The sequence below is a fragment of the Clarias gariepinus genome, chromosome 14 (genome assembly GCF_024256425.1).
Source record: "Clarias gariepinus isolate MV-2021 ecotype Netherlands chromosome 14, CGAR_prim_01v2, whole genome shotgun sequence".
Taxonomy (NCBI): domain Eukaryota; kingdom Metazoa; phylum Chordata; class Actinopteri; order Siluriformes; family Clariidae; genus Clarias; species Clarias gariepinus.
In genome coordinates this window covers 22925604-22948398 of record NC_071113.1, presented here as the reverse complement: position 1 = coordinate 22948398, position 22795 = coordinate 22925604, and the positions used below count along the sequence as shown (strand labels likewise).

Below are 22795 nucleotides of genomic sequence, written 5' to 3'. Positions count from 1 at the left end.
TATGTTTTGATCTCTAGGTATAGTAACGACAATGCTCACTTTGCTGTTTTCCTTTTGCTGCAATCGTCTTGCTCCAACAGGCTCATCTAAGCCTGTAGGTAGGAAAGACAGACTTATCTACTTAGCCATGTAAATATGGCAGGCTGTTAGAATGACAGACAGAATTTTTTCTGTTGATGCATTTCTTTTTGTGATCTTATCTTCATGCTGTTTGAATGACCGGCTTGAAACTTTCCCACATCGCCAGGGCTTTCACACAAACACACACAAATGAAACATTTTTACTTTGTGAATATACATACATACATATGTATTTTATTCAGTCAAGTTTATGACCAATATTTTTTACAATCATTGGGGAAAGTTCTGTTATGAGTAATGTGCTGCAATACTGAACACATTTTAGCATTAAAATAACTACAATACAATATTAATTTACTTAGGCACTAATAAAAATACAGCAATCAAAAAAGATTACCGTGAGAGATACCTATTTAACAGAAAAGTACAGAAAAGTACAAAGTACCTCAAGATAGCAGTCCTTAAGATCAAATGTACCTCAACTGAGCTTTACAAGAAAAGACAAAAAGATACTAACAGTGTAAATGTTTGAGGGTACCAATAAGACATTGTACCATGAAATGTTAAACATTGTGCCATGAAATGTAAAACAGTTTAGTATCAGTTTTTAGAGACGTACCTTTAAAAGGTAGTGCATTCATACCGATACACTATTATTTAAATAGTACGGTTTGAAGCAGATGAATAAAGGTTTCAGATATAAACTCTGAGGAAAAAAAAGTATTAAACTGCTTCCTTCTCTCTGGACCCCTCTAGTACCTTTAGGGGTAGTTATTTTGTACCTTTAATACATATGTATTTGGCATGTTTATAGTTCATTTAACTATTTCTGAAAAGCCACTACTTCCATGTTTCCAGGTGAGAGATACATTAATTCATCATCTTCTATACTGTACCACTTATCCTATGTACAGGTTCATGAGGACCTGGCGCCAAGCCCAGGAGACTAAGGGCATGAGGCGGGGTACACCCTGGACAGGTAGCCAATCTAACACAGGGTGACGCACGCGCGCACACACACCAGGCAATTAGGGAATGCCAGTTAGCCTAATCTGCACATCTTCGGACTGAGTAGCCGGAGGCCACTCACCAAGCACAGGGAAATAATGCAAACTCCTCACATATGCAGACCTGAGGCGGGAATCGGACCCTCAACTCTGGAGGTGCGAGCCCACAGTGCCAACCTCTACGGCACTGTGCAGCCGAGATACATATTAAAAGGTCTCAAAAAAAAAAAAAAACTCTTTCGGGTACCACCTGTGCAAAAATCAAAAGGTACAGCTAATATTTTAAGAGTGTAGAAATCCAATAACAGGCTGATTATTTCACATTATTATCATCATGTATCAAAATCAAGTAGACTATTTATCCATTCATTCTCTTTTCTGTAAATGCATAGTATTAAAGCGGCTAAGATAGCCACTGGGTAATACAGGAACAGTCTCATCTCCTGGGCTAAATTTCCTACTCAGCATCACTGAAGACAGAATGCCCATATACTGTCTCTATTGGGCAAATTGACACCCACTTACTCCAAGGTGAATTTTCTTTGGCTTGAGAAAAGATCCATGGCCAAGGTAAAAAATAATGAAACTTTTGTTGAGAAAAAGAACAGTGTAAGGCATCCAGAGAAGAAAGTCTTGGCTAGGTTCACCACTGTTATTTCCAATGCAAGCCATTACCCTATACAGAAAAATGGGAATAAGAGTTATTTTCATACACTTGAAGGTAACATCATGATCTCTTACAGTTCATTTTACTTCATCTGTCATTTCTGTGTGTGCTTGAGGCCTTTATCTCACTTGTCTAATTAACTAAAACTAATTTATACTGCACAGAATAAATAAATAGAATGTTTGTACCTTTGTATTTCCAGTCTATTGTTTCACATTTTAGGTCTTTTTCACACTTGGATTTTTATTTTTTTTTTCAGACCTGGGTTGTATGCTCTGTCTGCTGAAATGCCAAAGCTGTTTTGTCAATCTCTGGTCCTATTCTTAAGTAAAATGTATATACTGTAGTGCTTGAAAAATATTTGCCATCAGTCCTGTGCTCAGAACAACATGACCAGCTCAATGTGATTGGTCAGCATGGAGACAGAACAACTTACTGACATATGGAATCACAAAATTGCTTTAATTACCGTGAGCAGCTATTGTTTCTAGGCTTCATTCAAAGAGACATCCCGTAGCTACATCCCCTTTCTATTTTCCTTATTTAAAGGCCTTCATAACTAATTCTTTAAGGCAATGAAATTTGTGTTTTTTCTTTTTTTAAAATTGGGATGGAAAAAAAGGGCTTTAAGTAATCCAGGTGCTTTAATCTGACTAGTATTTAGTGTTCTCTTGTGTGCCTTTCACATACATACCTACGGTACATTGCAAAATTGACGACTGCATCAACTGTCAAGAACAGAAAATCCCCCAAAAATGTGAAAGGAAAAAGAAAGCAAGATTTCCAAAACTGAACCAGATTCTGCAAGAGTGGATGTTGAGAGTGAGAAAGAGATAGAGAGAGTAAACAATGAAGAAGGACAAGAGGAGTTCCTGACAAATAATAAAGTAAAGGAGAAATAAGAACATGGTAGATGTGTAGGGAAGGTGATGAGCTTGAGTAAATCAGGAGACAACCAAGAGGAAAGCAAGGAAGTTGGAAAGACAAGATATGATCACAGAGCTGCATACATTAGTGACGGGTCTCTGTCCATTGTCGGATGGGCTCGGGCTGATGCTGCCACTCTGACTGACGGGAGGGGCCAGAGAGGCTCTTGGGATCGAAGTATCAAATGAAAAGTTCAACGGGTGCTAAAGTCAGGAGAAAGCATGCGTATGAGAAAGAAGTGCTAAACCTACATATAGCAAATATAAAATGCTTTGAGGCAAAATTTTAGCAAGTTTCCATTGCTAAAGTCACTAAGCTGTATAATAACAGTAATACGGTCACCATGTGGGTTTGCATAGGCAAAACAAGAACAGTAAATACTGGTACTCACATTGGTCATTCCTTTGGTGATAAGGGCAAGCTCTGTGGGCTGGTACACAGAACTACGCACCTGTCCATTATAGCCGCTGTATGGAGACACTGGCTTGTTATCTGATGACACAAAATAAACGTCATAATGAAAAACCTTCAGAAAGAGAATTATCAATAAGCTCAGCCTAATGTTATTGTTTTTATAGTACCAGTTTACAAACTTGGGAAAGTCTTTCATATTTTAAGGATTAAACAGAATGGAAAACTATGCAAAAGATTCTTCTTGAAAAGAATCAACTCTGCTTTGTGCCAGTGTGAATTACATCATCCCATCATTTATTATTTTTCTATAGCAGCATGCATTCAAGATAATCCATCACAATATCAGTAGCATACAGAAGTACATAAAAAAAATCAATTATGTTCAATCATGTTCATAGGAAAGCAAAGCAAACTATTGTTGTATCAGTGTTATGTAAGGTATGATGGGGAGGAATGCAGAGAGAGAAATGTCGTCTCCTGCTGTGAAATACCCGACTGATATGACTGTGTAGCCACACCTTTGTCTCTGAGGAGATGCAACAGAGTGTAAACACCTACCAAAATCATTGTTCTGTGAAACACACTGACAATATTGACTCTCATTACACAGGGTTTGGTGCGAGTTGACTTTGCCCTTCACTTAGTAGTCAGGCCAGTGGCCTGCATTTGCAGGGGGGTGGGATGGGTTTAAAATGGGAAAAATGACTTTTAGTGACGTTTCGTCTTCAAAGCATAGCCGGCTCGTTTTTAAAATCACAATGGCTTAGCAAACACTGAAAATAGCATGTCAACATTAAACCCATTATGGTGGCTTTTTATTATTTGTCTTAAACAAACCATAAATGTATGCTCAAGGATGACAAATAAAAAGAGCAAGAGAGAACAATTGAATAAAACAGTGAGACAGAAGCAGGGTGTGAGAGAAAAGGAGAGACAGGACATCTGCAGAACAATGTGTTCTAAGCACTCAGATACAGATACGTGACTTTAGACATCAGTGTATCAAATTCACAAGTGTAAGCAGCAGCAGATGTTGGCAAAATCCCACTCTCTGTACCTCATGTTTTCGAATATTCCTATAATTTCATCATTTTGTCATCCAGTTTAAAGTGCATAGGACACAAAGTATTTCATAGAAATACAATGCTAATGCATAACAATAAAAAAGGTCTTACACTCACGCGCACACATATCCTACACACATATATTTGTACAGTTTCTGGAAAATGCTTAACTGCAATAAATCTGTCCAGCACTTCAGCAGTGTGAATGCATTACTCAACTAAAGAGCCATGACTGTGGTACCTGGTGTGTTTGGTCCTAGTTAATAATGAATTTTACTTAAAAATCAAAAACCAACAAAACAAAAAAGTTTGCACTGATGTAAAAATGATAGGAATGCTGTGACCCACAGAAATCAGGAAAGCAGCTTATGAAAGCGGCTTACAAACCACCCCCTGTAAAAACTGCACAGCAAAACAACAGGAATGAAAAGATTTTGTACCTGGTTTGGGTTCGTCCATAGTGAAGGCCTTATTTTCCACAACTACGCTCGGTGAGCTTTGCTCTTTTAAGATGTTCTCATATCCCACACCACTGATCGTGTAGGCATCTGTGGGGATGGTTGATGTCTCCTCTGATTCTTCAGTCATCTGGCACAGCTCGGGCACTGTGTAAATGAGCAGGAACACCCAGGCATTGGCCACCAGTGCTATAGCGAGAGTTGGATCATCCCATGTGGGACTTTTGTTCTGGTTATTGCCATAAGTATACATGACGATCCATGCCACCCAAATGCCCAGTGAAAACATCACAGTGACCAGCATAAAGACTCCTTCCTTGTGCCAGCGCTGGTGCTTGCCCCAAAGGATCGGTATGGATGCCACAAAGACGGCCACCAGAAGCAACATAACATAAATCAAAGACATAACAAAGTCTGCGTTGGCAATCAAGCATGGCACAGGCAGATTATAACTGCCATTACTGGGCTGACGGACTATGGTGATAATCAGCCATTCTGTGTTGATGATTACTTCGACCAACCAAATCGCCAAGGCTCCAAAGTATAGTGCCCAGGGTCGGGGTACCTTGTTGCGCCTGGACAGAAAGTTCAGACTTACGGCTTTCATAAGAAGGCAGGAGAAGCAGCCTGCAAAGAACACACCGAATAAGAAGCGGCGGGAGCTACATGTGGAAAAGTCCTTGCTCAAAATGAAAGCAAATGCCAGCCCAAAAAGGCCCAGGGCGCCCACAAGGAACCCGGCATCCAATGGTACCAACTTGCGTCGAGAGCTACCCGACATAAATGGCAAGCTAGCAAGAAGAACCATCAGAAGTATGAGGGAAACCAACACTCCTGCAGTGGCCAATGCCTCCACCACGATGCCCCATACTGCACCAAGATCACACAGGTTATAGTACAGAGAGCTCACGTTGGCACCGCAGCCTTGTGGTGCCCCTGTTGAAGCTGGCACAACTGCAATAACCAGGACAAGTAGAAGGTTCCAGAATGATCTGGGAGCCAAGCTATCCATTGCTGAAAGCACCTGTGTTAGAGACACATGAAAAAACAAACATCAATCAATAGATACAAAAAAAGATGGAGAGTAACCAGTCAAATCTTCATAACAGAAATTGCCAAACACACCCAAGGAAGGAGATTTGAAACTGAAGACAAACAAATGATTCATATTAAATGATCACAAGTTTGTACATGCTTCCAAGGGTTGCCCTCCTCTGATGTGTGATTGGTTGTATGTGTGTGTGGGAACAAAGTGGAAGTTCTCACCCTGAGAACAGGAATGTTTACACCTGGAGTTGATCCACAAAACTCTGTAAATCATTCAGGGGTTTTTACACAATATTGACTTTTTTTTTTTCTTTTCTAAGGGTAGGTTCATTCTTTGAAAGAACAGGACACATACCCCCCCACACCCCTTTTTTATTAATTAGCTATGCTGGAAGCTTTATTATAATTTTTTAATTAGGTAGCTTCACACACAAACAAAAAGAATGTTATAGAAAAATATTCAACAGTTTTATGAAGCTTGGTTACATGGTTGAGTTTTGAAGAGCAATGTTAGGTTAAGTATAGCACTTATTTAAACGAAGGATTTTGTAAAAGAATGTGAAAAAAGTGTGAGATCTAATTCAAATTAAATTAGAAAATACTGGATCATTATTTTAAACAGTTCACTCTTTGCTATCTACTTAGTTAATTATAAACCAATGTGTTCCAAATCTTTTAAACTGTGCAAAACTGACATTTTTTTATATTTATAAAAAATTATATATATATATATATATATATATATATATATATATATATATATATATTAAATGTGGAATAACAAAAAAAAAAGCTTATTTTTGCAACTGGATATCGACTCCTAGAACCAAAGAGGCAAATTCACACATATTATATAAACATATTATATAAACATTGCACCCCTTTATTTCTCTTTATTTAGGCTCTCTACTGCAACTCTTTAGGATTTATAGCTGTTTACTTTAACACTACCATCTTTGTTTATTCAAAACATTTAGGTCATTTACATTTAGGTATCTGACAGACGCATTTATCCAGAGCAACATATAAAAGTGCTTTGAAGTATCCATTTTTGGATAGATCCTTACACTGGGTTACTAGGTTACGAGCTAAAAGTAGCATCAGTCAAAAACTGTTGGAAAAGCTATATATTTTTTTTTTTGGTTAACCCAAATACTTGGAAAATTCATTTTCTATCTATAATTCTGATCTGTGTGTGGGAAGTCATTCTCACAACAAAATTCCCAGTATTGAGTTTATGGTGTTGAATTTACTTTATTGTTATAGTATAGTTGTTCAGTGGTGATTATTTCCAGGACAATACAAAACCATAACCTTATACTGTTACAGTTAATTATACTTAATGCACTGTGGGAGGAAAAAAAAATTATATATATATATATACACACACACACACACATACACACACATACACACACACTTTGTTTTTTTCATTGTCTGAAACTTCTAAAAATGATGAGACGTGTCCTGGTTGACAGACTATTCTTTGGACAAATGAGAACATAAAATCGCTGAGAATTATCCAATCAGATTCGGCTACAGGCGGGACAAAGAACAGCTCAGTACACACCTGCGTAAATCAGCAAAGTACCATTCAGGGTGTATTATAAAATCGTGGCTTTGTCTAATAAAAAAAAAAAGGAAAAATATTTTTGTTTGAAATCGTAGACACTGCAAGCTATAAACTTAACCTAAATAAAAATATAAAATTAAATATGCGTGAAATCTCGGGGAAAAAGTTGCTGGTGTGTCACACAGTTAGGCTAAAAAAAACCCCAAACAAACAAGATAGTCAATAACAACAATCAATATTTAAACTTTGTCATGTTTAAAATGTATTGTACAAAATAAAGAGGAGGCAAAAAAGGGTAAATAATGCACATGTTTAATACAAATCAGAAGAAAAAGTGCACTTACTTAAATGTAGCTGTAGTCAGAGATGAGATGTAACGTTAAAAGCTCCTCTTGGCGTCTCTTTCTCTCTATCTACCGTTTTTCAATCAATTCTGTTCAGTATATGAAACTATGTTTCACTTTAAGAAGACAAAGAAACGACTCAAAGGATAAGTAAAGGTTCTAAACTAGTTTTGATAATCCGCTTTTTGTGTAGCGCTTCATATCTTCATACGCGTCGGTCCGTACATGTTTGCAGTGTGGCGTGCTCTTCACTGAGTCTCGGAGCCAACCTGCTACTTCACTTCACTAAGCAGGGGGGGACGCGCGCGCGTGTGCGCGTGCTCGTACGAGAGCGCGCAACGTGAGCTCGTGCTCTGTGTAACGCACCCAAGCAAGAATGGAATATTTAATCACACACACAAACACGATGATGCTGTTTTACACAATCCCTGCTCACTCTATCACTTTAGGTCTCGTTACACTGGATACCGTTTCCATAATCCATTCCATAATAAAAAATGTCAAGTTTAACACACTGTATAAGACTTTATAGTATAAATTTTTCAGAAAAGTAATGTTTTTTCCATTCACACAAATCTGCTATCACCCATAAGAGCCAAAAAAGATAGTTTTGTTAATAAAAGACATTGTCACAAGAAATACTAAAGTACAGAGTAAAATCCCCATTGTTAATTTAACTCTTTTAGAGTTTACTTGAGTCTGACTTCACTCAATACTCAAAGTATGAATTTAACACTGGAGAATTTGCTTTGTAGACTATTAGATGTTTATTGACAAGGATAAATGCACTTAAGCAATATAAGTTAAATTCCTAAAAATGAAATAAAGAATTTGCACACAAAATTATAAACTTTCATAAACTGACAGAAATTTCCTGTCAGTTTTAAAATGACTTCGTGACATCTGATGCATTACATCAGCAATATGTTATATTGCTGATGTGATGTGTAAACAGATAGAAAAATCATGGTACGTTCACAGTACGTTCACTATGAGTTCATACTTATTCTTAACACTCAATGATCCTTTCATATTGTCAGACCTGGTTCCTGTTCAGGTTATATGAAATGATGTGACATATTTGCATGCCTTCTGTCCTCAGTCAGCACGCACACACTTCTCACACACTTCTCTGTCCTGTATCTGTTCTCTCTCCGGTGTGTGTACCGTATGTTTACAGGTTTAAACCCATTCTTCCATTCTTAACCTTCTTTTGACTACCACTGCTGTGCTTTCCCTGTTTTGCCTGTATTTACTTTTAGGGAGACTCAGTCTTCTTCTGTTGATGGACTTAACAGCTAAAGTAGATGTTATCTGTCCCTACTCTGTTTATCATGAAACTAAATGTCACTGAAGGGGCCTGTGTATTGAAACACATGTAACTTTGGTACATTTCAGCAAGCACAGAAAACTCAGACATTACTGCACAGAGTACCTTACTGATAACTGATAATTAAATTGTTTGAGTATGGCTTCTGTTGTTCATCTAATAATAAACTGAGAGCAATATCATGAGTACTGTAGTTAAAAATAGGCCCATGTAGAATGAATAGCAGTATGCAGTAAATAGATGGGAGGTGCCACCTAGTGGCTAGTTTACGCCTAATTTTAATGGACGTTAATGCTCTTATCTTCAGGTGAATTAAAATGGTTTCCTTGCAAAAATATTTATGTTAAGTAAAGCAGAAGGAAAAGGGCTAAAAGAAACACTAGCCAACACAAGATTAAACACAGTGCAAAACTCTCAGGCACATGCAAATAACTGTTGTAGAGAAAGGATGTCTTCTAAAAAAGAAGTTTCAAATTTAAATATACCATAAAAAAGTGGTCAACAGTAATTGGTGAAACCAAGTCAATAATTCGTGTGATGCCCCTTTGCTTCAGGTTTATATTTCTACAGTTTTATGTGGAAATTAGCTGCTTAGTTTTACTGAACATTCGAGGACTTTGTCACACCTGCTTCTTGTTTCATGCATGCAAAACTCAAAAGTTTTTTTTTCTCTTTTTTTCTAAAAAAATAGTCTTTTTTCAAAATATGCTGATTTCTCTTTTGGTTATATTTTCCTGTAAGATTAATTTTTCTTTTTTTTTGTATTGACGAAATCATGAAGTCATAAAATAAACATATAACAAAGTTTGTAAAAGAAAAAAAGACTTGAATAGTATCATATTTTTTTATTTGCTTGCTAATCAATATACACATTTTGCAATTTAAACAAATAACATTTTAAAAGCACTATAAAGTATTACAAAGGCTCTCAGCGATAGAAGATCAGAACTGCCCCCTCTGTCATTTCCTTGGATGAGCTCCCTTCAGGAACTGCATGAAGGTCATTGAAGTCCCCACACTGATCAGCGTGTCCTACTCCACCAATGCAATACTGAAAAATATACACAATTAATTTAATTCAACTCATCATCCATACTTAAATTATGATAAACCACAGATGTTTCCAAGAATAAATAATTTACATGTTCTGTATTGCATCCTGTTGGTTTGATCCCAGAGCAGAGAGCCATTACTGCTTTCTTCTCATTAAATACTCTGAAGGTGACAAAACCAGGCTCAAACTGATCTAATTTTAGAAAAATGGAAGGGAAGATACAATTAATTACTGATGAATCAATCTTTAATGTAATTTCAACTTTTCTAAGCTAAAACATTCTTATTTCTATATAGAAACTAAAGTAACTAAAAGTGATGTATTTTTGTGACTTAATATCTAGTTGATTTAAGGCCAAAAACTCTAAATAAAGAGATTATAATAAAACTAGATACTCTGTCAAAAAGCAACATAATTAGATATGTCTGTGTAGTAAGAGATGTTTTAGAGGTTTTTAGTTCAAGTTTGAAAAAAAAATGTATATGGCCAAACCTTTAACAGTTGCTCCATATAGGTTTGTTGTTATACCCTTGTCACCTTTATCGTATTCCACAGGAACAGAAGGTCCACTATCACCTTTACAATCTCCTGCTCCAAACCTTACTGGATATTTCTAGACAATTATACATGGCATATTAAAAAGAGAGTTAACAGAGTATTTAAAGGGACAATTTTCCTAAATGAAAGCTAGAGAAGATCTATTTTATCTTAATTTCTTATAAGTCTTACTCTAGACTTGTGCAAATACAAGATGTCATACAGACAACCAACCACACAAATGCTATGTGCTTCTTTACCTTAAATAAATGGTAGAGACTTCCACCGTGTTGGTTGAGGAAATTGGTTTCAGTGTGATAACGCAGGATTGCAGTGCTAGCCCAGGTTTGAAGCTGAGCATCATTAGGAACATGCCACACTGACACATCTTCTGCAGGAATGTCATAGTACCCATGATTCTAAAAAAGTAATGCTCTGTCAGTTAGATAGTCCCAGAAACAAAAACTCAGTATCTTCTCAAATTAAACCATAAGGAAAATAACTCAATTGTAAATAATGGTAGGGCATAGGACCTGAATCCATTGCAACCATCACCAAAATTAAGTTCTTAACAATCAAGATGAACAAATAAATTAGTACACTAATTAAGATATGCTTAAATGGGTGGTTATTTCCTAATAGTAACCTTATTAGTTGTGTATTGCAGCGGTAACGGGTAACAAGTAACTCATTAACAAGAATGTGCGATTCTATAATATGATGTTGGCGGTAGAATATCAAATATCACAGAAAGGCAAGAATAGATTTTGATAAACTAACAAATGAACATATCTTTAATGGCTACCAGTGATGCCTACAAGGTATATTATCATTATTTTTACAATCATGAATGGAAATATATAATATCAAAAAGAAATTAAGACCAAATACCTTGTAGTCATCACTGGTAGCCCCCTCTGCAGTGCCAAATGTGGCAGTGTTTATCCAGTTTCTTTCCCCATCAGGCCGTTTGGGATCACTACCTTGCTCGCTTGACCAGCGGTCACCGGAAGTGCAATGTCCATTGATATTGTTCTCATGCACACTGGCCACCAATGTCCAGCCACCCCCAGCCGTGGTCATATCACAGAAGGTTTGGTACATCACACCGTTTGATGTTGTTAGGTAATAGATGCCATCTGAAGAATAACAGTGCATTGAATAATATATACAAAACAGAAATTGTTTTGTTTTTTAGCTGCTTTCATGCTTGTCATGCCTTTTAGCTGCTAGTGTCATGCTGGTAAAGTGCTCACCATTTGTAGCTCCAAATTTCTCCTTGATGTCCCTGCAGCTTCGACTAATTGATCTCAGCCTTGCATGATACTTACCAAGCTCTGGGTTTATGTAGGTGTTATTTATAAGTATTGGCTTGGGAGTGACAATATCTCCTGCAATATGCAATGTTCCCATTGTAAATATCATTATAGTAGAAAGACAGAAAGAAGACAGAATTGACAAAAGCTTTTTCTCTGATTCCAAATTCATAACAGTTGAATCTCTAAAGAAATATATAAAACTTTTAGATATACAGTATAATATGATAATTTCCACTTACCCACACTGAAAAACTGATGGTGGTGTACAAGAAGACATATCATTAAAAAAATTTTATGCAACATTGTGCAGCAGTAACTGTATATCTGTAACTCTTAAATCTGAAGTTGCTTGTGATTTCCACACTCATTATGTTTGCTTTTTATAATCGAGTTGGAGTTACCCTTTGATCTGGAACTTTTTTTTGTTACTCAATATTTATGCCTAATCATTAAACAAAGAGTAAAGTTTTAGCATAAATTTGTTGGGAATACCTGAAATTTCTAAATATATAAATAAGTAAGATAAATGACACATAAAATTTTCTTTTTATTGCAATAAACACAGTGAACTGTTCTAGGTTGTAAAATTTCCTAATGTAAAAAAGGGCAACTCTTGAAACAAATATCAGACCAATCTCTCTCTGTCTCTCAAAAATAAATAAATAAATAAATAAATAAATCTACTCTCCATGGTCAAAAGTTTGTGGTCATCTGGTTATAACACAGTATGCAGTGAATTGCTTATACGACCGCTTGTGACCTTAAAATTAACTTTTTAAAATTAACAATAAAAAATAAATTATGAAATAGAATAAGAATAAAATATAGTAAAACTTAGCTGTAGGAAAAAAAACGAAGAGCAAAATATAAAATACAAAATATAAAATATAAAAATGTATAAAAAAACTTTACAAAGTATAGACAATGGCTGTACAAATATGGAAAATATGAAACAGTTGTGAAAATTGACAGAATTTAAATAGAAATTGAATAGAAATACTGTGCTGTTACTGTATATTTTGTATTGTATAGGAAGCACCAATAAACTAGCTTGATTATGGCAGCAACAGTTATGTTTCTATGGCAGAATTATGTCTCACACACACTGGTAGACTGTCAGTGAAATCTCAAGCAGCATATGTGTGCAATTACAAAAATTATAGGAAATGCATGCCAACCCATCACAAGGACACCCATGGGTGATTCACTTTCATCAAGAAGAAATGTAGAGTAGCTAGTCCACATATTGGTGTGGTTTTGTGGCAGCAGTGCAAACTGTTACACCACCATGGCAAACATGTGCATTTTATGTATCATTTATGCCAGCGCTACAGTCTAGTCTAGGAGATGAGTGTTTAAATGCTGATGTGCAGGGTTCACATGACTTAGTAAAGTGCATGAAACTACATCAGGATCATTACACAAATGCAAAGCAAACACAAGACTGGTCTAAATTTTGTCATTTGTTTCACTGTAGTAATTTTTTAAAGGTTTAAATGTGTTTCAGATTAATCCAAAACACTAAACAGGTCCTTAAAAACATAAAATAAGAATATTACTACATAAAACAATCATTACACTGTCAACAGCAGTAAGAAGAGACTATGCAATATGTTCTTTGCTATTTCTTTCTTTTCTTCGTTTAAAAAAAAAAGAAATTTAAAGGCGATATAGATATACATCATGATAGGCTGGGGAAATAGCTTTTATAATTCTTTGTGTTGTAAAATATAATGTTGATCTGAACTGACTTGAACAGTGTTGAAAAGTAACACACATGCTAGCTTATTAATAAGGACAAAGTAACTAAAAGTTCTAAAAAACATTAAACAGGAACATCTGTACACCTAGTCATTTATGCAGTTATTCCATCAATCAACCATGTGACAGCAGCGCAATGTGGCATAAAATCTTCAAAGGTATAAAATCTTAAGATGTTACTCAAAAGCTACAGTTAATGGTCACAGCAAACATTAGAGAGGGAAGAAATGTGATTTGCATGAATTTACAGTAGGTGCGAGATGGGCTGGTTTGAATATTCCAGAATACTGCTGATCCCCTGGGATTTTCCCCACACAACAATGTCTAGAGATTACACAGACTGATGGAAAAAAAAACTCAAAATTCAAATTGCCTAGTTGTTTTGAGGTGTCGGAGAAAAATAGCCAGAATGGATCAAATAATCACTCTTTACAACCGTATTGAGCAAAAAAGCATCTCAGCATAAACAAATGCTTAAACCTTGAGGTCGATGGGCTACAACAGCAGAAGACCACACCAGACTCCACTCCTGTAATTTAAGAATCTGAGGCCAGAGGAGTTGTAGTGGGAGGAAAAGTGGAACTAACTGTCCCTACTGTAAAAATGAATTGATACAGTATTGCATTGTTTGGTCAACTACTTACAGTGGTATTTGTTGAGACAACAGATAAAATTGTGTTTTTGAAAACTTTGGAGACACAGACTGAACAAACTAAAAATATTGAGTTTTGCCAGCAATTTACCTTCACTGAGATGCAATCATATGATTTTGAGAACCACCCCCAGGGCCCACAAACACTAGACTGATGCTATCAAACTGCAAAAAGGAGGTGAAGATGGCCGTTTTGCGGAGTACACCCTAAACACATTATGGGCAATTTGGGAAAAACAATAAGCCTAATCTGCAGGTCTTTGAACGTGGGAGGAAACCGGAGTACCCGGATGAAACCCACCAAGCACAAGGAAACTCCACGCACACAGAGATGGGAATTGACTCTGGCCAGGAATCAAACCTGGACCCTGGAGGTGCAAGGCAACAGTGCTAACCACTACACCACCGTGCCACCTATTTGAAAATATCAAACCCTTTTAAATATAAAAGAATATGTAGCTTTAACATTAGCATTTAGCATTAGAATTACAGAAACAGTCTCTTAAATACGCTGGTGGTTTATAGCCTTATTCATATCTTTCATTTTTAGCATAACTAGATATTCTGTGGAATTTATTCATCTTTCTCTTAACAAGACCTTTTTGTTCTTTTAAATCAGAGCTCTGCTGTGGAGGATTGGGTCAGAGGGGTGACAGTCGGCCTTTTGGATCTACAGGAGGAGCATGAACAAGGTGTTGGAGAGAACCGTAGTGCTTGAGGTCCTAGGTGACTATGCAGCAGATTTTGGAGTGATGTTTGGTCAGGTCTGTTCTCTAAACATTAACTCGAAAAGGACTAGACATACACATATGAAGTCATTCAAATGATTTCTATTGGACTAGAGAGAAATGCTTTCCTTAGATTCACATGAGAAAATATAGACTCTTTTTTGTTTGTGTCTGACACATTTAGAAAAAAAGTCTTCAAAATTCAAATCTTTGCTAAATTATAAAAAATATTATGTTATGATATTGTAATATAAAAGAATTAGTAAGAGTATGATAAACATCTGGTGTTATCCAGGTTTTAAAGCAAAATATAACCTATATTCTTCTGTTCTATTTAACTTTGACTAGTTTTGGAAAAATAAAGTTTTTTAAGTAATGTTTGTGTGTTATAATTGTTGGGATATTGCTAGGCCAACTTGTATTTATAGAAAAACTATCATTTAAACTAAGTACGTCAATGGGCTACAATGTCAGACAACTTATGTTTGAGTAGAAGAACAGTTGGAAATATAATTAATTGAGCCCACAACAAATGCTACTTAAGCTGACTTAATTTTTTTTTATTAATTTTGAGGTCAACTTAAGATTTTGAACTAGGTACATGTTGTGTCAACTAAACAGCAATGTGAAATATTTTGTTCGGGCAGCAAATCTCTCTAAAAGTTGAGTAAACTTTTTACTCTCTAAAACTTTGAGTAAAAAGCTGTAAAACTTGTTACTAAGCTTTTTTCATGTTTATTTTATTATAGTGCAGGAACCTAATAGCAAGCCTGGAATAAAAAAAAACAGATACAATATGAACAGTGGCGGCTGGTCAATAAGGGGTGCTGGGGTGCCACCCCCTTAAAGTAAGGCAGAAAGAATACTACTTTAACATGTAATTATTTAACATATTTATTATTTGTTTTAACTAATGAAATAAAGTCATTTAGTTACAATATACCGCTGTATTTCTTAATATAATGTATTTAAATGTAAAAATTTTTTTTAACTGTATTATGTTCATTTGTGTTCGTGTACGCAGGGCGTGGGACAAATGAATGTCTACCCATGCACGTACATTTTTGAAAAGCATGTGATTTAAGCCTAAGCTCTAATTGGATTTTGTCAAATCATCCTTGAGGCACTGTGTGCCCCGAACCCTCCCACGTTTGTCGTTAGCTAATAAATATTGTTTTTAAATATTTGGGCTCATGTGATTAGACCATTCTCAATGAGTCTTATTAACGGTCAGCAGATTGTTAGTAAATGTATTGAATAGTGATTGATATGAAGCCAGCTAAATATAAGAGAAAATTCTTGCTAAAACGCCCATTCACAAAGCAATCGGACGAAGAAAGAAAAAAGGAGCTTGGACCAGATCGACCTGATCTTCTAATTAAGCAGCAGTCAAGTGATCGCGGCCGAGTTTACACTCGGTGCTTTCCAGCACTTCTTATGGCTATTTAAAGGTGATTATTAAAAGTTTTATTTAAATTTTGTTTGCAGCATTTTTCTACAACCCGAATTCTGGAAAAGTTAAAACGTTTTTTAAATTTAAATAAAATGAAAACTAAAAGACTTTCAAATCACATAAGCCAATATTTTATTTACAATATAACATAAAGAACAGAACAAATATTTAAACTAAGAAATTTAAATAAGCTCATTTCAAATTTAATGTCTGCCAGAGTTGGGACAGGGGCATGTTTACCATGGGGTAGCATCTCCTCTTCTTTTCAAAACACTTTGAAGATGTCTGGCCATTGAGTTTATAAGTTAGTTTTTGTTGGAATTTGGTCCCATTCCTGCCTAATATAGGTTTCCAGCTGCTGAAGCTGTGGTCGTCTTTGATGTATTTTTTTCGTTTAATGATGCGCCAAATACTCTCCATAGGTGAAAAATCTGGACTGCAGGCAGGCCAATTCAGCACTTAGACTCTTCTATTACAAAGCCATGCTGTTGTAATAGCTGCAGTATTGCACTGAACCCTATGCCAGTGGATACACCCTGGATTGGGTGCCAGTCACAGGGCACAAGCATGCACTCATTTACACACTACTTGAAAATTGCAATTAGCTTACCCTGCATGTTTTTGGACTGTGTAAGTACACAGAGGAAAACTATCATGTACAGTATGAGGAGATCATGCAAAGTCCATGTATACTGATCCAGAACAGGACTCAAACACTTGACTCTCAAGGTGGAAGGCCACAGAGCTAACGTTTACGCCATTGTCCCATCCTATTTAATTTTGTTAAGAGGGGAAAAACATTATTCTTGGTTGATTTGAAAGCATTTCTTGTTCACCCTGACCTGGCGGCCAAATAAAAAATATTTTAAGGTTTGTATCAAGTTGTCTGCTCTATGTCCTCAAAGTTATGGTCTGGAATTAGTTTACCCCATTGACATCTGGCATAGAAGAGGTTTTGATATCAAACATTTTTTAAGCCCAATGGATATTAACATGTTTGAATGGTTAAAGATCATCTGTAAGAGTTACTCTTCTGTTAAACTAACAGAGTTGCATAAATTTGAGATGCTTGAAATCCATAATTTTCTTTACAGGTATGCACCAATTCATGGATAACAGTTTGAAAGGTTTAGCCACAACAGTAATCCTTCTCAGTAGTTTTCCTTCCAAGTTTTTTTGCTAAGGACGCTTGTTCTCCTGCCATCTTGCAGCAATGTCAACCGAAATGAATCCTTTAGTTCACGTCCACATTCCAGCCTGAGTCTGCACTGTGAACTTATTGCATAAAGTGTTTAGACCCATTCGCTCACTCTGCCTGCTTTGTTTATCAGGAACGTCATGATTGATATTATGTGTTCCCCACTGCCTGTGTTTCGCATACAGTGGGAGGCTACAGATAATAACATCTGGCTACCTAGAGTGCGGAGGGGAAGAGATGACATACATATTAATCAGAGAGTATAGAGATTGTACGTAAAGTCAGGTCATTCATAGGGTACATGATACTTTTAAAATGGGTTTATTGCTGACTAAGTGGATTTTTGGAACAACATGTGTTATAAAGGGCATAAGTGGTTCAACTTTAAATGTTCAACTTAAAAAATTGTTATAGCATTTGTAAAGCATTTGTTATTGCAACAAATTACAGTATGTTCATATGAATGGTCAGGGCCTTTGCTTATTATAACTCTAACTGCTTAGGGTCATCTTCCTCATGAAATGAATTTAGGGTATAGCAAGAAACATGCTGTAACCAGGGTAATTTATGTTTATATTAATATTTATAAATCCCTTTACCCCATTGTTGCATAACTTGTTCTAATGACTTCCATCATATACTTGCCGTGTGTCTGTGTTCACATGTTTGCACTAAGGTTCAGTGTAACTTGTGCATTCAAATTACAGTGTTTGCTTAGGGGGAAATGCCGTTCCTGATGCACCTGAAAGCATTCCAACCTGAAAGCCATATCGGGTCCTGCCTCACTAAGAGTAAACAACATGGCTGGTTGATGGAGTTTGCTTATACAGTACTGTGCAAAAGTCTTAGGCACATGCAAATAACTGTTGTGGAAGTAAGGATGTATTCAAAATAAAAAGGTTTTACATTAAAAAATACTACAAAAAGCAGCAAATAGTAATTCATAAAACAAAGTCAATAATTTGTGAGAACCATTTGCTTGAAATATAGTCTCAGGTACAATTTCCAAATTTTTATATTGAAATTACAGAACATCCTGCAGAACCAACTACTGTCCTTCTGAGGGCTTTGTCACACCTGCTTCTTTTTTCATGCATGCAAAACCCAGAAGCTTTCTTTATGTTTTTCTTTCTTTTTTTTTTTTCTAAAAAAAGTAATCTTTTGCATAACAAGCTGCTTTCTTTTCTCACCTGCTGATATTTTCCTGTAAGATTCAATTTTTGGAATACTAATGTTTCAAAATCCAACTTTTTTTTTTTTACTGACTTAATAATGACATAATACAAATAAACATGTATGACAAAGTTTGTACAAAAATAAAAACAGGGAGTCTAAGACTTTGGCACAATACTGTAAATGAAAATGTGCTGAATCATCCCACTCTCTCTGCTTTACCAAACATGCTCAGAAACAGTCTGCTGTGTAACCTGGCATTGAAAACTGTGACGCAGATACTGTACCTGTGACACATACCTGACCAAAGGTATGTTTTTGTTTCTCCTCCACAGTTTCTTGTAGGAATAAACAGTAAATTGGTGTCTCTCCTTCTCCAAAGTACAATGTGATACTCTCTGAGAGACTGTGGGCATCTCTTTTAGTGATATAGCTATATTTGGAAAGAAGATCAGGATTATATTTTATATGAGTTATATATAAGTCATGACTCAAGGATGCATGCAGTGAGTCGTATCATAATTCCAATATGAATCTACTGCGTAGTGCTGGTCTGATATGAAACTGATCTCCTTTATGTTTATTATATCATCAGTTATCAAAAAATAAAAACCTTTTTATCAGATGATATTATTGAGAAAAAACATGATTTAGTGTTAAGAGATTGTATTTTATTTAGTAATACTTTGAGAATTCTATGTATAAAATTAAAACAAAATTAAAATTTGTGACAAAAATATATACTCATTGTTGGGAGCAATTTGTTTAGTTTCAGTAAATGACAAATGGGGTTTAATTAAATTTGTGACTTATGTTTAGCAATATTGCATTTTTTATATATTTAGGATTTTAAAAAATTACAGTTACTGTATCGTGACTGAAATGTATGGGAAAACTGTTTAGCAACAAAGGAAACTTACTTCAAACCTAAATGTCAAACTAAAAAATATTTAGTTGCTGCTGTTCAGCGTTATGATGTAATAAGGAAATTTTTTTTAGATAATTTTTGTATACAATTTCTAAATCATTTTATTTATTACAGACACAGGATACAGAAAAGAATCTCCTTTAAAAGAATCACATTGTAGCATTTTGCAGCCTAAAATAAATACAGACAGTTTTTGGTATCCTGCTGTATTTATTCAGTGCAACTTTGAACATCCAAGTGCAAGATATAACACCAACATGTCAGAAAAAAAACAGAATCACTGTTATGAAAAAGGATCACCCCTATCCTAAAATAACTTAATTAATTAACTCTTAATTGAATCAGATAAAGCTAATTGCCTTCACAATGGCACATAAAGCCATTTGACTTTGAAGCTGTGGTAATTTTTAATAAGTTCAGAATAAAAAGCTGGATCATTTCAGTCTCTGGTAGTGCAAATAAAGCAAACAAGCAACTATGTGTGGCAAGGCTTTAAAGGCTTTATTACTGCCCAGAAGCAGAGAGGCTACAAAGAGGCCTACAGCAACTCTGAAGCAGTTGCAGGAATTAATGATAAAAAGTGGTCCTTGTGTGCATGTGACAACAATATCACAAATTATTCCCATACAAAATGTGGTTTGTATGGGATGGTTGCCAGAAAAAAGCCACTCCTCAAGAAAGGCCACATACAGTCATGACTGAGTTTTCCAAAAATGCAGGTGGTCAGATAAGAAATATAATGGAATTATTTGGCCACAACACCCAACAATATGTCTGGCAGAAATCCAGCAATCTCAGCAGCAGGGACTGGATCACTTAGAAATAAAAATGATTGGGAAAAAATACTGTCAAATTTTTGAGAAAATCTGCTGTCCTCTACCAGAAAGTTGGCAATGGGAAGAAGGTTTCACTTTTTAACATGACAATGACCCGAAGCTCACCGCAAAACTGACCACATAGTAGTTTGAAGGAGAAAAAGTTGAATGCCCTTGCATGGCCTAGTTAAAGCCCAGACTTTAACCCTATTGAACTCAGTGGTAAGGTTTGAAGCCTGCAGTCTGCAAATGGTCAACATTAAATTTAACACAACTCAATCATTTCTGTGAAGAAAGTAGGCAAATGTTGCAAAGTCTAGATGTGCAAATCTTTGTGTGTCATTGAGAAGGTGCTTCTGAGAAGCTTCCCCTGAAGGTGTATTGGGAAGCTTCATCTAACTGAGTTAACAAGTCATTTTTTAGGAGTGGGTGATCTTTTTCCAAATCATTGATTCTGTTTTTCTTTCTTTTTTTCTTATTTTTAGTGTTATATGTTTCACTTGAATGTTAAAAGTTGCACTGGGTAAATACAGCTGGATGAAACAAAAACTGTCTGTCGCCATTTCAGGCTGCAAACCAATATGATGTTAGGATTTTAGAGGTGTGTGTTTGGGTGTTTTGGGGTTGGGTACTTTTGTGTACCCACTGTACTTTTAAAATATCTTCTTGAGATGCCATCCTAGTAAACCAAATGATTATAATGGCATTTAACTGTAGCTCTAGTTACTCTTGAAGATCAAGATCTTCAAGCTTTTGTTTAAGATTTACTTAAAGGATGACAATACTTAACTGCCTATATATATATATATATATATATATATATATATATATATATATATATATATATATATATATATATATATATATATGTGTGTGTGTGTGTGTGTGAAGTATGCCTGCATTATAATGTACAAACCATTTAATATTTCCAATCATAATTAAAAAAAATTAATAGCCAAATCCCAGAATACCCTATTCTTGGTGGGTTTCCTCTGGGTACTCCAGTTTTCTCCCCCAGTCCAAAGAATATCAGATTAGATTAACTGGCATTCCCAAATTGCACATAATGTGTGTCCTGTTGGCATCCTGTCTATGGTGCACCCTTCCTTGTGGCTATATTTTCCTGGGATACTGCATGTTCCAGGACCCCCCACATCCCTGGACAGAATAAGCGTTACAGAAGATGAACAATGAAGATTACCAAATATTTGCATGTCTGTTAAGAAAGCAACATATTACATAACATACCTGGGTTTTGCATGAAAATAGAAAGAAGCAAGTGTGACAAAGAAGAACTCTGGCATATTCCTCATCATGATCAGTGAAACCTAAGAGAGCTGTTTTACTTATAAAACTGCACTAATCTTTATCTCAACATCACTGATTATTTGCAAGCAAATAGTTTTGACACCAAATATTGCCTGTGGTTATTAATAGAAAAATATTTTCAAAGGCATCTGTGTTTATGACTTTTTTTGTATTGCCCCCAAGACTTTTGTGAATTACTGTAAGTAAAATAGCTGTTAGAATTTACTGAGCATGCTGGAGAATATGAGTTCTGGTAACATTGTCACATTTGATGCCTTCTATTTTCATGCAAAACCCAGTAGGCTACATTAGGTTTTCTTGTTTCCATTTGAAAACTGGTCTGTCACTTGATATGCTGTTTTCTTTAGAGGGATGCAAATATTCTTCTGTAATAGTATTTATTTATTACATTACAAATTCTGTTTTTACTTACAATATTCTTCAGCATGCTCAGTAAAATCTAACTGATTTTTTACTTACCCTACTGTCCAGACAAAAAGCATTTGTATGTGGGGCATACAAAAAATTTAATAATCAAAGATGCAACATATAGAAACTTTTATAAAAAGCACTAGAGAGTAATAAAAAAAAATAATAAAATAAATAAATATTTGGTCAATATTTGTTGTGAAAACTCTTTGCAAAAAACTTTAAAAGTGCTTAAAGAATCTGTTATTGCAACAAATTTTGTTCATATGAATGGTCAAGGCCTTTGCTCCTTATAACCCTAATTGCCATGGTTACTCATGAAATGAATTTACGATTTAGCAAGAAACATCCTGTTCTTATTTATTATAATTTATTAGAAAACACCAACAGTAAATGTAAACCAACTGGTTTGAGTCTTACTCTACTCCATTCTCTTCTACTAATATGCAACAGTAATGTTCATGTTTTCAAAATACTTTTTGCTTACATTTGCTTTTTGTCTGTGTGTGTGTGTGTGTGTGTGTGTGT

At 35.5% G+C, this 22795-nt stretch overlaps 2 protein-coding genes across 2 annotated transcripts; both read right to left on the bottom strand.

Moving 5' to 3' along the window:
- Window positions 1-299: 299 nt before the first annotated feature.
- On the bottom strand, window positions 300-7824 carry gprc5c (G protein-coupled receptor, class C, group 5, member C). Its single transcript, XM_053510934.1, has 5 exons — window positions 7583-7824; window positions 4601-5642; window positions 3074-3174; window positions 2766-2885; window positions 300-1764 (listed from the first exon to the last, which is right to left on the bottom strand). The coding sequence occupies exons 2-5, from the start codon at window positions 5628-5630 to the stop codon at window positions 1741-1743; spliced, it is 1275 nt and encodes a 424-aa protein (XP_053366909.1). The 5' UTR covers window positions 5631-5642; window positions 7583-7824; the 3' UTR covers window positions 300-1740.
- Window positions 7825-9766: 1942 nt separating this feature from the next.
- On the bottom strand, window positions 9767-12599 carry itln3 (intelectin 3). The gene is made up of 7 exons (XM_053511753.1): window positions 12062-12599; window positions 11760-11894; window positions 11395-11642; window positions 10764-10922; window positions 10459-10579; window positions 10055-10158; window positions 9767-9963 (listed from the first exon to the last, which is right to left on the bottom strand). Exons 1-7 carry the CDS (start codon window positions 12123-12125, stop codon window positions 9841-9843), a joined length of 954 nt encoding a protein of 317 aa, XP_053367728.1. The 5' UTR covers window positions 12126-12599; the 3' UTR covers window positions 9767-9840.
- Between the last annotated feature and the right edge of the window lie 10196 nt (window positions 12600-22795).